Source organism: Heliangelus exortis, chromosome 18 (genome assembly GCF_036169615.1).
Source record: "Heliangelus exortis chromosome 18, bHelExo1.hap1, whole genome shotgun sequence".
Classification (NCBI taxonomy): Eukaryota; Metazoa; Chordata; class Aves; order Apodiformes; family Trochilidae; genus Heliangelus; species Heliangelus exortis.
In genome coordinates, this window is record NC_092439.1 from 3,252,097 (window position 1) to 3,268,149 (window position 16,053).

Consider the following 16,053-nt stretch of genomic DNA (forward strand, 5'->3'; position numbering starts at 1 on the left):
AGCTAAAACTTTTTAAGACCACTGTTACTAACCAGAGAAATTGCCTTCCCCCACCTGTTTATTTTCAAATGCAGAGCCCAAAGCAGGAATGGTGGGGCTTAGTCCAGTGAGTGTGTACTTGGGTGAGTGTGTACTCCAGTGAGTGTGTGCTCCTCTCAGCATGTGCTCCAGAGCATTTATGCTCCTGTGACTGTGGCCTCAGGTGAGTGTGTACTTGGGTGGGTTTTAGGGTTAGGGGTCAGGATTCCCAAAACATGAACAATGGGGCCTAAAGGGAATTACTATTACAAATTCCAGCAAAGAGATTTTCCTTTGATCTCTTTCAGATACTGTTAGCTCATGCAAACACATCTTTTGAATCCATTCAGTTTCTTCCTGATGGCAGCCTCAAGAAAACAGAGGTCTAGATCAATCAGTCCTTCCCACCAGTCACCTACATAACTGCAGGTGGGGATGCTCATGCAGCTTTTCCATCAACTCTTCCTCTGTAGGCTCTTCCAAAACATCTCTACAAAGAAAAAGGGTGACTTGTTAGGGGACAGCTTTGCTTTTTGCAATGCACAGACCAAGAGGTAATGTGTGATTCTTTCATGAGTGAAACGAGGAACTGAAGTTATAATAAGATGATGCTCCCTAAAGATGCATCTACTTGCAAGTGATCCATCCTTTACAGATGTGTCAAGGAAACCAGCAGCTGTTTTCCCACAAGAAGCAGGGAAGCAATTTCCTGCACACAGGACAATACAACTGAAGGTCAGCACATTGCTTTTCCTGAAAAAGCTCCCAAATGACAACATGGTCCCAATGCTACTATTGAATAGCCAACGTGCACCACAACTTCCACTCCTGGATGATCAGCTATCAACTCACCACCCACAATTTCACAATAAGCCAAGAACACACGTCACTTTGCTCACCTTCCCTTCTCTTTTCTTTTCTTTTTTTCTCTCTTTCTCAGCACAGTCCCCACCCAAGCCCCCAACACCTCTTCTCCCACCACACTATGAATAGAAATCATTCAAAGATTATGCTGGCAGAGCAGCTTAAAGCAGGCCTAACAAAAACTGAATTTCTCCAAGCTAACAGATGGAACTGACAGCTTCAGAGCAAGACAACCTTTTTACCCTCTTGCAAGCCAGCACACTTTCTTTACAGCAGAGGGATAGAAGAAACTAAGATTGATTTCCAAGTCAAGTTCAACTCACCTGAACATCAGTTCAACTGTCCTCTGGTATTCAACATCTGAAACAGGCTCTCGGTGACAGCGACGGTCCCACTTGTGAATGAAGTTCTGGAGCATAAAGGGAATAAGAAAATAATTAATGGCTGCTTCTAGGACATTAGAAAATATGTTTATTATATGCTTAATATGTTTAGGGGGTAAGCTTTGGGAGGGGGGTGAGGTTTGGTTTTTTCACAGAGTGGTGGAGCAGTGACTTTTAAGGCATCTGCAAGTTTATTGGCTGCAGGTCACTACTTGATTCAAGCTCGTTCAGGAAGGAAATAATTTTCTGCTCTACTGTTCTTTCAGTGTGTATGAGAAGACAGCCCTCCTCATGACATTGCTTAGGTACCTAACTTTCCACAGATGCTTAAAAAAATATCTTGATATAAAATAAATAAGTAATCAGTCCCACTCTTCCAGTGTGGCATTGAATAAGGATAGTAATTCAAACTTGGGGTAGAAGGAAATGCAGGACAATCAAATCTAATAAAAATGTAAATTTTAAAGCATTAACCTCATTTGCTGATAAATCAAAATGCAAAAAGCCTGCAGCTTGAATAACTACTGCTGAAGTTAAATGCTAATGCACAAGAGACAAGCAAATTTATATTAAAAATCTAAATACTTAGATTTTTCATATTTGTAGAGACTGAGCTGTAATGACAAGTGTATGCACCCACTGAAGTATAACCAGATTTGTGGTTAGAAAAAGAGGGAGAAAGATTTAAGATTTAAGTGTACACACACAAAGCCAACACACTTCTGCCAAAAATGTATCAGAGCTCTTTTCATTTCCCACACAGATCAGAACATGTCTTCAGGATCTAATACCAAAGAAACTTCCTTACCTCTAGAAGTAAAGCTACAAAGAAATTAACCCAGATGACAGAATTTTAGAACTTGTCTTTTACTTGTTAGAAAAGCAAACCTCTTTTAAAAGAGACACTCTTCAGCAGTTTCCCAGATGATTTTATGATTTTTAACCTAAAAAGACTGCTCTTGAAATAAATTACAACTTCATTCCTCTACATAAAGGCTCATTTGCCCTACGATGACTTGAAATCAAGGTATCTTTAAATGGACATGTTGTTATAAAAAAAACTAATATGCTTATTTATAAGGAATAATCTAGTCAGATTTCTGTATTTTGCTACAAAACAGATCCAAGAGGGAAGTCTGAAAGAAGGAGCAGAGAAACTGCTCTGACTTGGGAACCACAGCACTTTGAACTCTACTGGAAAAACCTGAAGCTGGAATTCCACAGCCTGCCAGAAGATGGGGCATCTGGCTTGACAACAAGAAAGATCATTTTATTCTTTGCAAAAGGTACACCCAAAACATGCACTGCCTGATAAATCAGCTAATCCATTGCATTACTTGAGCAGCAGGTGTTCCAGGATAACATTAGGAAAGATGTTTTGCATCAGGTAATGGAGTCAGACTACAAGAGAAGCTCAGTGACAGCTTTCATGCAGCATCAGGGCAATGAAATTAAGGCAAGTAGCAAACCCCATGGCAGATTTGCCTCACAATTGGTGTAAAAACCACCATTCATACTCCCAGCACTAAGAACTATCAGCAGGAGACACTTCAGCTCCTTCAGGAACATTAAAGTCTTACACATGGGGGTAGGGACACCACACTGGAACACTGATGTGCAATTCCAACAAGAAAACCTCCAGCTTTTCACTCTGCTCCTAAATCCTGAAGTACAAATTCATATTAAATACAAATTCATAGCAAATCAGGAAAGGAAAAATAAACCTGAAGAATCTCGAATGAGCCAGCATTCTGGTGATGAAAGCCCTTTTTCAGAAGCTTGAAAAATCTGAGCTCAATTCTATAATGCAAGATGACCTCCTGTTTGCTTTAGCTTTCACATGTTTCACCTGAAAATCCACAACAGAACAGCCATCATCAGAGACTCTAGAAAATGGAAGCCTTTAGCTTGACCCCGTACAATTTTTTTCTGGTCTTAAAAAAAATAAAAATAAGAATAAAAAAGCCTGAACCAGTTTCAAAGATTGCCATGGATTCTGCTACATTTTATGTGAAACCTGTCCCAGCTGAAATGCCATGGGAATGCTTATTGCACTGCTTGTTTTAGGCAAAAGAGATGAAGGAATATCCTAGTATGCAGATGCAAAGACTGAAATGCAAATGGAAGCCAAGCTGCTCAATGCCCTCAGTGCTCAGTTCCAATAAAGTTTCAGCATAAAAATGAAGCATATCAAGTACCTACAGATGACATTTTCTGCCTCTAGAACAGAAGAGGAACAGCAGCATACATCAGGTCCTGCATTTTGAAACCAGGCAGGTAGGTCCCATCTGCATGAAAACTCTTCTATGGCCCCAGCCTCCAACTAGTAAAGATAACAGGAGCATAGAGACTGAGCACAACAGAAATCAGTAGCAGGGGGAAGGGAAAAAACAAACCACAAGAATCATTTCCACACCCCAATTTTCATATTTTAAGAGGGAGAAGTGACTTTTTTAATATGAGAAACCTCAAATTGTACCCAGTTACATACATTTGTTTCCATGATTTATACAATTATTGCATTAAGACTTGGCATTTACATCTTTCTGTACAAGTGACATCAGGTATCACAATTCTGTAATAAATTCTAATTACATTTTGAGTCAACTACACAACTGTGAAACAAGAACATTTCCTACAGAAAGACTTCTTCACATTGTCCAGATGCAAACACTGCATAATGAAGACATTTATGATGTTTGTGATAATCACACACCAAGCTGTGTTGTTTTGTAGAAGACTGTAATGACAAAAAAAAAAAAAAAAAAGCCAACAAACAAACAGAACCAACCTTATGAGACAAAAAAAAATAAAATTTAAATTTGCAAACAGATAAGAACCACTTCCTTTTTGGCAAGGCAAAGCTACTTCTCCAAAGATTCAGAAGTCAGGGGGGAGAGGGCAATATAGAGTATTCAACCTCTTTATTAAATGCCAATAAATTGGTGACAGTGATTACATCATGCTCAGAGGAGCAGAAACCATCCTGACATCAAAACATACAAAAATAAACCAAATCTAGAAAGGCTGTGTGCCAGTGCCTTTGTCTACTTGCTATGATGTGTGTTCTAAGTGCATGATTGAAAATAAGCATGGTAACACCACTGAAACTACTGCAAGTGAGTTACTGGGTGGATTATTCTGGAAAAGAGACATGAGACCAAACAGAGATAAGATCACAGCAGTACAGAAAGATTGCTGGAGTGGCTCAGAGCTCAGTTCAGATGTGTTGCACATTCTTGCAAGCTACAACACATATTTTGATCTACAACACAAGGAAAATATAAGCAAAAGATAAAGAAATAGACAAGAATCAGAATGGAGCTTCTAAACAGTGAAACACCAATTCAGAAATGCTTCTGAGCTCAAATGCACCATCATCCCAGATACATTCCTGTCCCTTGTGCAGGAAAGAAAGGAGGAATCACTAAAAAAAGAGTAGGAAAAGTACACAGGATGACTGCTTGGCACTTCTCAAAAATGTTTTGTTATCTAAAAAAAGGATCAAATAACTTATAAGTAGTAGCAGTATCATATGGCCAATTATTTTCTCCAAGATTCTGTCAATGCAGAGATGGCAGCAATAATATCTATTTGGTGAGAATACCTATAATATCTATTTTGGAGAGAAGTGTCTCAATGCCAAGACAGCACCCCAAAGGATGGTTTCATTTTTATGAAAACAGTTGTTGGGTTTGATTCTATTCTTCATACTGATTTACTAATGATGTGACAAAGACTCACAAAAACCCTTTTTTAAAGGAATAGTAAGGGCAAATGAAAAGCACGTGGACATGGCTTACTGTTAATTCTCCACTTTAGAATTGTTGACAAAGTTATTTGCCCAAAAAGCATTACCCAGGTGAAAGCTACAAGGATACAGCATGTGGTCATTAAGCCATAAAAGAATGTGACCTTGCAGTGCTGGTTGAGCACTCTCAATTCCCACCAACGTGAAAGAAAATTTGAACTGCTAAGCACTTTTATTACCCCCTTCAACCTCTTCTTCTCTCCCCCCTTCTGTTGGAGACTTGCAGTGATCACAGTGCTACATTCCAGTCAAAGTTCATTCCCCACAGCATTTTCACAGAATATGACACTGTAGAGAACAGGACTTGGAAGAAAGTAAAAGGAAGAGGTTCACTAAAAGTAATATGAGGATATTTATTCTCAAGGAGAGCTCCATTTTACCACATTGAAAACCACAAGTGCAATTGCTCCATTCAAAGCTATAACTGCTCCCATTTACCAGCATGATGCAACCCACAGGAATGCCAGATCCAAACAAAGAAACAGAGGGGATGTGCAAAGTGGACACTCCTTGTTACTATGTTGAAATTGATTGCGTCCTGAAGCAATTAACTCCTGAAAATTTGGTAAATATGCTGGTGTCGTATTTCAATAAAAATAGTGTTTCAACTCTCACTACAAAAAGATTAAGGATTTGGTTCTGCTCCTGCCTAATCCATTCATGAACTGCAGGGCACAGCCCTTGCCACTCACCTACCACAAAGAGCAGTTCCATTTTGTTGTGCTGAAAGAAAGTAGGAGGCTTAGTGGTTACAAAGTTCATCTTTTAAAGTGCACTGTCATTTTAAACACACTTTCCCTTCTTAAAAAAAAAAGAAAACATTCCAATCTCAACAGTTTATAAAAATAACAGCTGAAATAATCCTCTAAAATTGTAACTTAAAATCAAGTCAAAACAGCAAGATTCAAATCTTTTTCCAAAAAAAAAAGATGTGAACCAAAATTTAAAAACTTCCTTCTGTAGAGAATTGCCAAGCAAAACCTCACACACTGTCCTACAAACTTCTCTCTTAACAGCACCTCATGGAAAATCCATTCAGTTTCTTCCTGATGGCAGCCTCAAGAAAACAGAGGTCTAGATCAATCAGTCCTTCCCACCAGTCACCTACATAACTGCAGGTGGGGATGCTCATGCAGTTTTTCCATCAACTCTTCCTCTGTAGGCTCTTCCAAAACATCTCTACAAAGAAAAAGGGTGAGTTGTTAGGGGACAGCTTTGCTTTTTGCAATGCACAGACCAAGAGGTAATGTGTGATTCTTTCATGAGTGAAACAAGGAATTGAAGTTATAATAAGATGATGCTCCCTAAAGATGCATCTACTTGCAAGTGATCCATCCTTTACAGATGTGTCAAGGAAACCAGCAGCTGTTTTCCCACAAGAAGCAGGGAAGCAATTTCCTGCACACAGGACAATACAACTGAAGGTCAGCACATTGCTTTTCCTGAAAAAGCTCCCAAATGACAACATGGTCCCAATGCTACTATTGAATAGCCAACGTGCACCACAACTTCCACTCCTGGATGATCAGCTATCAACTCACCACCCACATTTCACAATAAGCCAAGAACACACATCACTTTGCTCACCTTCCCTTCCCTTTTCTTTTCTTTTTTTCTCTCTTTCTCAGCACAGTCCCCACCCAAGCCCCCAACACCTCTTCTCCCACCACACTATGGGTAGAAATCATTCAAAGGTTATGCTGGCAGAGCAGCTTAAAGCAGGCCTAACAAAAACTGAATTTCTCCAAGCTAACAGATGGAACTGACAGCTTCAGAGCAAGACAACCTTTTTACCCTCTTGCAAGCCAGCACACTTTCTTTACAGCAGAGGGATAGAAGAAACTAAGATTGATTTTCAAGCCAAGTTCAACTCACCTGAACATCAGTTCAACTGTCCTCTGGTACTCAACATCTGAAACAGGCTCTCGGTGACAGCGACGGTCCCACTTGTGAATGAAGTTCTGGAGCATAAAAGGAAGAAGAAAATAATTAATGGCTGCTTCTAGGACATTAGAAAATATGTTAGAAAATATGCTTAATATGTTTAGGGGGTAAGCTTTGGGAGGGGAGTGAGGTTTGGTTTTTTCACAGAGTGGTGGAGCAGTGACTTTTAAGGCATCTGCAAGTTTATTGGCTGCAGGTCACTACTTGATTCAAGCTCGTTCAGGAAGGAAATAACTTTCTGCTCCACTTTTCTTTCAGTGTGTCATGAGAAGACAGCCCTGCAGCCTTCTACTCATAGCAAGGGCTGCCTCCTCAAGATGACTTTGGGAACTGCTTCCAACAGTTCACCTGCTTAGAATTTTTTCCTCTTTATGGTGTGGAGTAGGATGCTGTGTCCTTCACCATCAAAAAATACAGCAGGTATTTTGTTTTGCAGAGAAGGATTCATACATGAGAGAGCAGCAGAACTACATGATCTTCAACATTGCTTAGGTACCCAACTTTCCACAGATGCTTAAAAATATTCTAGATATAAAATAAGTAATCAGTCTCACTCTTCCAGTGTGGCACTGAACAAGGATAATAATTCAAACTGGGGTAGAAGGAAATGCAGGACAATCAAATCTAATAAAAATGTAAATTTTAAAGCATTAACCTCATTTGCTGATAAATCAAAATGCAAAAAGCCTGCAGCTTGAATAACTACTGCTGAAGTTAAATGCTAATGCACAAGAGACAAGCAATTTTATAATACTTAGATTTTTCATGTTTGTAGAGACTGAGCTATAATGACAAGTGTATGCACCCACTGAAGTATAACCAGATTTGTGTTAAAGTTGCAAATGAAAATGTCCAGTAAAAATAAAAAGCTTCCTCAACATCTCAGGGCAAGAAGACCAAGGAGAAAGATTAAGTGTACACACACAAAGCCAACACACTTCTGCCAAAAATGTATCAGAGCTCTTTTCATTTCCCACACAAATCAGAACATGTCTTCAGGATCTAATACCAAAGAAACTTCCTTACCTCTAGAAGTAAAGCTACAAAGAGATTAACCCAGATGACAGAGGAGATCAACCACCAGGCTACAAAATAGATCTTTGCCCACCTGTAAATCAGATTAACAGACAATAAATGAAGTATGCTGGCAATAACCTCAGCCTGAAAATGGCCAAGGAGAGCCATGAAATCACAGTTATCCTTGGAAGGTAATACTCTTACTTTCTACATGTAAAAGGAGGTCTGGAACAAAACAATAGAAATAATGAAAAGATAAAGGGAGGTTTAAGTTAGCCAAACAGAGTTGCTCCTCTCCACCTAGCATACCTAACTGAAGCCAGAAGGCCAGAAAAGCAACCCAGAAGTTGCACAGCAAAGAGTGCAAAATCATGTCAAAATACCTATGATAAAATACCTATTACCCCTAAGTGCTCTCCCAGTCTCCACTCATTTGCACTTCAGATATTTCCTGAGCTAGAGGGAGCTTCCATTCCTTGCAGACCCCAGTGGTTTTCTCTTTCATTACTTGTTTGGTCTTCACCAAACCACATTATTGACACAACAACCTGTAGAGCATTCCACTTGCTGGGCTAACTAGCTAAAGATGACAGGAACAGTTCAACCTGGAGGCCATCAGCTCATTAAAATATGCCCATAAAGTAATTAAGTACAAATGAAGGATACATCCAAGGCTTTAAGTCTAGGAAAAAATAATTCACTCACAGGGAAAAGACAGAACCAGCCCCAAATTCACCAATGTTCTCTGAGACAGGCTCTACACTGTGAGCCACCCACCCAATAAATGCAAGGTGGTTTATAATCCACTTAAGTCATTCACTCTTTTTTGGAAGGCAACAACTATGAAGCCAGTTTCCAATCTCTTCTAAATGGATTTCATGGCATCCACCAAGTGCCAGACCAACCATCAAGTAACACAAATTAACAAACAGCCATGAAATATTTTTCCCAGATACCTGAACTGACCCAAAAGAAAGGTAAGAAGCACTTATTTTCCTAGTTGGAAGGAACCTGTGCTATGTGTGTAATCCCTACTTAGTTTATAAGGTACAACTGTATGTGACTTTTTCAGTGTTATTACTGTTACGTACGGGCTTGAGTATCTTGAAAATGCTTCCAAAAAGACTTGCCAGTTGTTTACCACCATCACATCCCAGAGGGTCACCACTGCTGCCTGAATAACATGGGTAAAACAGGAGTCAAGAGACTTTATCACACCTTTAAGCCTTAGAAAATGAGGGGAACAGAGTCCACCAGTGATCAGACTCACAGCAAAGTCATCGAAGTTGTTTGACCAATATTCCAGCTGCTCGTAGGTGCCACACTGCTGAGTGCTGTTGTCATCTGTTGTGTTGACAGCACTGGAAGAGAGTTACAGGCAGATGTGAGCACAGCTTTTTACACACTACACCTTAAAAACAACAATCTTCTGAGTGCCCTGTAGAAAGTTAAGTATTTCCTATGTGCAGACAACAGGGGAAGTAGGTAGAAAATATTGAAGTTCAGTAAAATTTCAAGCTGTGAAAAAATGTTCCTGCAGTTTCAGTACAGCAAGAATAATAAGAAGCAATAGATTAAAAAAATGTCTGTATGATTTAACTTTAAAGGGTGGCTCTAAGAATAAGAGGGGGGAAAAACCCACAGCAACCACAAAGAGCTCAGCAGTATCATGTTGCAGAGGCTTTTGAAAAACAGGTTATTTCTGAGTAATAATGTTGAGCATATTACCTGCTATTTCCCAAGGGAACAACAGCACCTTTGAATAGCATTATGCCAGTTAGAGCAAATGCATAGAAAACCACCTGGAAGGAATTTAGCAAGTATTAGTTTGGAATCTGTCAACCAAATAAGAAAACAATGCAATTAGCATGAAATTCATATTAGTCCTACAGTTAAAGGAATTTGGTTAAGAAAATTCCTAAAGCTACTACAGTGAAATTATTTATCAGCATCTGTATTACTTAACTTTTCTTACTTTTTAATATTATATTTGACTTTCAGCTGTTAAATAATTCCATTTATATACAGTTTATTTTTATCACAGAATGCTGATGTTTAACTATTAATGCTGCAGAATAGCAACTTAAAGTATAAAAAAAAACCCAATATGCTTATTTATAAGGAATAATTAAGTCATATTTCTGTATTTTGCTACAAAACAGATCCAAGAGGGAAATCTGAAAGAAGGAGCAGAGAAACTGCTCTGACTTGGGAACCACAGCACTTTGAACTCTACTGGAAAAACCTGAAGCTGGAATTCCACAGCCTGCCAGAAGATGGGGCATCTGGCTTGACAACAAGAAAGATCATTTTATTCTTTGCAAAAGGTACACCCAAAACATGCACTGCCTGATAAATCAGCTAATCCATTGCATTACTGGAGCAACAGGTGTTCCAGGATAACATTTGGAAAGATGTTTTGCATCAGGTAATGGAGTCAGACTACAAGAGAAGCTCAGTGACAGCTTTCATGCAGCATCAGGGCAATGAAATTAAGGCAAGTAGCAAACCCCATGGCAGATTTGCCTCACAATTGGTGTAAAAACCACCATTCATACTCCCAGCACTAAGAACTATCAGCAGCAGACACTTCAGCTCCTTCAGGAACATTAAGTCTTACACATGTGTCTTACACATTAAGTTTTACACCCAGGAGCAGCACAACACAACCACAACCCAACTCTCCCAACCTCTGAGAGGGGTGAAGAGAAACCTGAGCTCCTCTAGCACAGTGAGGTACTTAATTACAAACTGACAAAGTTACCCAAAATGCAATTAGCCCTTAGGCAGCTGATTACATTGAGTAACAAACTGAGTAATATCAAGTTTTTGAGTATATTAAAGCTGTTCCTATCATAAGCAAGATTGGATTTTAGGCTCCTCAGATATACTTGGAACTGCAGAAACAAACTTCCCAGTTTGTGCACTCCCAAGGCACTTCTCAGTTTCCAGAGCAGCTTCCAGTGGCAAGAAAAACTTGTACAGCACAATTAAGCTGTTACCAACTCAGCTGTGCCTGAAGCTTTATCAACTCAAGAGTTGGGAAATGGGGAATTTATGTAATGGACATCACACACTGTGATGTGTCCTTTAATTACATGTTTATAGAGTTTGTAATCTGACACAGACACACCTAACAATGGACAGCAGAGGCTTTTAAAAGCCTCAGAAGAGGCCATCAGAAGACCTCAACTGGAAAAAAAAAAAAATTCAAGTTGTTTTGCTATTTACTTTACCATTAGCATGCCAGAGGAAGGGGAAATAGGCTACTTTTAGCATCAGATGAATTTTTATCTGGAAACAGAGTATCCAGCCTGAGGCAAGCACTCTGATGAGGTTCTAAATAACCTTTTAAAGGCACCCCTAAAGCCAACTGATAAATGAGGCACTGTAACTGTGTGTAGCCCATAACAACAAACAGCAGTGTGTTGCAGCTTTGCAAGAGATGCCCTGGAGAGAAAACATGCTGCTTGAAGTGAAGTGTTACTGTTAATTGTGATTGTTGCTCAAAGAACCTCGTTTATTTGTTGGATGGATACCCTTATCACACTGGTTACTATAGAAAGAAAATTGCAGTCTTGCATCGTGACTTACCACAAGGATTCCTGCAAAGGCTCTCAAGTTTTTTACCAGATCCAGCAATGTTGTAACAACCAAAGACATGAACTGAAACAAAGCAAAATTTCCTATGCATGGCATTCATCACACTTCCAGTTGACATCAAATTACTTTTACTAAAAGGATAAAGAAATACCAACCACAAAAGTGAAATATATCTAAATGCTGATCATCTTTTACACAGTGACATTTCCATGAGGTATTTAAAATGAAGGACAAATGCTGTTGTCCTTTTCACACACAAACATTATGATAAGGTTTTAAAATGCATAGGGACTGGGACTTCAAGGGCTATGTGCTTAGAACAGGGAAAAAACCCCATGTGTGTCCCACAGCTCCAGACTGACTGCTTCATGTTTGATCCACATCATTTCTAGTGTAAAATTTCCACTGACATTATGACCTCTGATAATCCTGATATTTATGATTTATTGAACTAAGATACAAATTTTGCACCTGACATTAATTTGGGTTAGGCTTCCAAGCAAGTCTAAATGCAGAATTATAATAAACAATCCAAAGTGATTTCAGGTTCAAGTACAGGTAGTGAGGTAGAAATACCCATGCCAGAAAGTGGAAACAGGGATTTGTCCCAGGTAACTCTGCATGATGAAAATGCCTACCAGGATCTAGTGAAAACAAGTCTATCACCCCCTGAATACAGAGTTCTCCAAGGATATCATATCCACTCATCTCATTAAGGCTGAAGAACTATGTAAGTTGCACAAATGTTTCTGGAGGTCAGAAAACCAGCATAAACTGCAGGAAAAAACACCTTAAGAGACAGCTTGTGTGGTGCTGTACAATAGTTTGGAGACTCAGAGCTGAGTTGTGATTCCACTTAGGTGCAAGAGAATTGCAATCTACTCCATGGAGTTCTGTAAGGTTCTAACAAAATTTATAGTTTGACCCACAAAGAAATCAGAAGTGTGGAGAGGTAAATAAACACCTTCATATTGGGAATAATCCTCAGGAACCTGAACACAATGAACATGTTCACCAGTCGCACCATATCCCACAGGGATAACAAGCCCATGATCTCAGGTCTCCTAGGAAAGATGGAAAAAAAACCCAAAACAACAAATCAGAGGAACAGCCCAAGACAAAAAGTCACTGTTCTATGTACCATGAGTACATGAATTCGTGTATGTGTATGTATGAGAATGAGTTTGTGTAAAGAAAGAATGAGAAAGTGTTTTATCATCACCCCAGAAAGATTCAGAAAATTTTCAAGAAGTCCTTTGCTTTCCTCTTTTGTTATGGTGGCAGTTTTTAAATCTTAAGGGAAAAAAACCTATGATTTTTAGGGTTTTCATAATGAACAAAGATCAAGATAGTTATCTAAGTACTGCTTGAACTTCAGAAAAAGAAAAATACAACTGCTTGCTATTCCACTATAGATTAATTAAGTTATTGGAATTTTTCAACTAAATTTTGCAGCACAAAAGAAAATTCAGACTTTGTTCCACAATAAGGCTGAAGGGGCTTCACCAGCTGTTTAGGAATTCCTGTAATTTGACTTACAACAACTTCATACCAAGTTAGTCACTGACTGCATATGTTATCCCAGATTCCCATTCCTGCAGCTTTAGTAGGACTGCAAAGATCATCAGATTACAATAAAAATGCATCCTTCCCAGAACAGCTAAACAGATCTCTAGATCCTATGAAAAAACAAAACCATTTTGCTTTCACTTGCCCATACTGGATGGCCTCTAATCACTACAAGAGTGGGAAATTCTATTTGGTTTGGTAAATGCCAGACTGGGCTAAAAATCAGAGTGTAATGACACAAGTGTGCCTGAACATGTGTGGATATTCCCCTGACCCACCCCAGACACAGAGCAAAGTGCAACAGGTCATGGGGATTACATACCAACCAGGATGAGGAAATCCATACACAGCAAAAGTTGCAATCTCCAAAATCTTTAGTTAAGGAAGAAAAAAAAAAAAATAAAGTCAGAGCCTCACTTTGTAATCCCAAGTTTCAAAGATTATGTAAATTCCTTGAAAGGAAATATTTTCAAGAGCTTTAATCCACTCATTGGTCTCATTTTAAAACTCTGGAGTTGTCATATTTGACTGTTTATTCCTCAAAGAAATCCCATGTATGCACATCATCCATCAGTGACAAATATAAGGACATAAAATAAACTACATTAGCCACGAATTTGGCCTCATCTGCCATACCAGTTTCAGGCTTTTAGCAAATAATGATAATCTAATCAAATACATCTAATCTAATGATCATTTTTAAATTAAAATGCAAAGTGATTTTTAGCAGTGTAACAGAATTAGTTATATAATTATCCCAAGAGCTGAAAGTTGACAAACCACATTAACAAGGCTGCTTGTAAGAAAACATTTCCCACCAGTATGAAAATGCCTAACTCCAGAAAGGAGACACTAACAGAACCATTTGCCACCAAAATGTTCAAGCCTCTGAAAATAACAACACTGTTTCATGCTATTTAACTGGCTCTTACAGTTCCCAATCCTACTGATCAGCAAACTCAGGAATACAGAAGTTAACAAAAAGCTTACCAGCAAAATTACTGTCAGGAGTCCATCAAATATATTGCTTGGGTATGACAAGTATCTTTTCAAGCCCATTGCTACAATTTTCAGCAACATTTCCAGCAGATAGTAGAGGATGAAGAAGCAGTTGATAGCCTTCACTCCCCCCCAAAAATAATAAGAGCAGCAATTAGAATTATTGACATCTCAGAGAACAGCAGTAACTAAGAATGCTGTTGCATCTTACCCCCAGGAAGAAGTCATCTCTTTCAGAAGGCTGCTTATCTGCATCCATCACCAAAACCACCTTTAACAACAAGAATTTTTTTATCAGTCCACTACTTTACTGCTGAAAACAACAGATTTTTAAGCAGAAAACCAAAACACAGTCTTTGACACTTTGCACAGACCTTTTCAGGCAGCTTAGAGAGTATTTTTAACAGCAAGTATTCTCTCCTAAGACCTTGCATGACTAAAGGATACCAAACAGAGATATCTGCTGCAAAAAGGGGTTATCAGAGCAGAGACTAAAGACCAGAACTGAAGTTTGCAGCAGGGACAAAAGAACACCAAATAAAGAAAATTCTACTTACACAGATAGAAATAATGTTTGCAAGGGCTACAACATTCCCCAAGTAGCCAAAGTAGGGATGGCCAAAGGCAAACTGCACCTTCTGCATAAAATGAGATTGGTACTCTGGACTGGGAGGATGCTGAAAAGAACACAAAGGATTTGCTGACACACAAATCATATGTTTTTATAATAATGATTCAGGAAAACCACACCCAATCTCAGTTTAAATTAATTAAATTGCTCTTTCAAAGCAAAACTTTTCAAGGCTCATTTTAACATTTCAGTAAAAAGATGCTTTCAAGCTCTGGCTATGCAGCAGCAAAAGATCATTTCTAATTAACACATGGGTTGGCAATTATGGCACAAAACAAGGCAGTGGCAATGAAGGGAGATAATCCAATCTCTTCCTAATCTAATGAATGTTCTTATTAAAAAAATACACAGAGCCCTCACCTATTTTGTCTGGAAAAATTGCTTAAGAATTCTGACAGATCAAGCCACCATGCATTTTGTATATAACACTACCTGGCAAACCCAAACTTAAATTAAACCCCCCAGAGCAATGCCATTTCTCATTATAATTGTAGTCCTTGAAAAATTTAAAAATCAATGACACTTCATCATGCCTTGTGTTCAACATGTTGTGCTGTTTGTTTATATTCTTTCTGGCAGAATATTATAACTTATTTTTGTGCAAGACCACACTCAATTTATGCCATTTTGTAAATTATTGTCAGATACATACTTGTTTAATGGCATCTTTGTCCAGCTCTTCAAAGAACTTCTGAAACTGGGCAGGTGACAGCTTGTCAGAGGAGCACATTTTGAGTGACTTCACATGAAAAAGAAACATTCAGATCAAGACCTGCAATAGGAGCATCTTCAAACAGGGCCAGGACACTCTTACTGTCTCACAAGTCCAGGAACAGAGATGTGATACAACCTACATCAGGGTGTTAGGGTGAGCTTCAATACTGCTTGAATACAAAGCTGCCTTTTCTATTTCATTTTCCCTCTCTGGGATCACATGTTGCTTAAGAATAAGCATGCTGCTCTTTTGACCTACTTAAATTTTAGTCTCATCTAATATTAGCACTATTATGTTATGATCCAAGGAATAAAGATACCCTGCCATTTATCACAGCTCTGAAGAAGTTAATACCTGGAAGGACAGAGTTGTTTTACATATTGTAACAAAATGAAGAGACTTCCATGGCATACTAAACACTAGATGCAACTGTAGCACACAGAGTAACAAAAGAAATAGAAACAACCCACCACCAAAACCAAACCAAACTGAAATCTTG

At 38.7% G+C, this 16,053-nt stretch overlaps 1 protein-coding gene across 4 annotated transcripts in view; it reads right to left on the reverse strand.

Moving 5' to 3' along the window:
• The window catches only part of TPCN2 (two pore segment channel 2), a 56,764-nt gene that overhangs the window by 28,929 nt on the left and 11,782 nt on the right, over positions 1-16,053 (reverse strand). For 2 of the 4 annotated variants that reach the window (XR_011729536.1, XM_071762427.1), the window contains exons 13-25: positions 15,492-15,578; positions 14,766-14,885; positions 14,420-14,479; positions 14,200-14,328; positions 13,532-13,581; positions 12,605-12,704; positions 11,632-11,703; positions 9,766-9,839; positions 9,308-9,398; positions 9,129-9,211; positions 8,047-8,128; positions 1,206-1,291; positions 438-508 (exon numbers count right to left, since the gene is read on the reverse strand). Coding sequence is in view for 3 of the 4 variants with exons in the window: in XM_071762427.1 (XP_071618528.1) it covers positions 438-508; positions 1,206-1,291; positions 8,047-8,128; positions 9,129-9,211; positions 9,308-9,398; positions 9,766-9,839; positions 11,632-11,703; positions 12,605-12,704; positions 13,532-13,581; positions 14,200-14,328; positions 14,420-14,479; positions 14,766-14,885; positions 15,492-15,578 (1,105 nt within the window). In the remaining variant the exon portion in view is untranslated. Of the gene's footprint in view, positions 1-172; positions 509-1,205; positions 1,292-3,686; positions 6,256-6,951; positions 7,038-8,046; positions 8,129-9,128; positions 9,212-9,307; positions 9,399-9,765; positions 9,840-11,631; positions 11,704-12,604; positions 12,705-13,531; positions 13,582-14,199; positions 14,329-14,419; positions 14,480-14,765; positions 14,886-15,491; positions 15,579-16,053 lie in introns of those variants that run through there. The other 2 variants (XM_071762426.1, XM_071762425.1) reach the window with 2 other exon arrangements.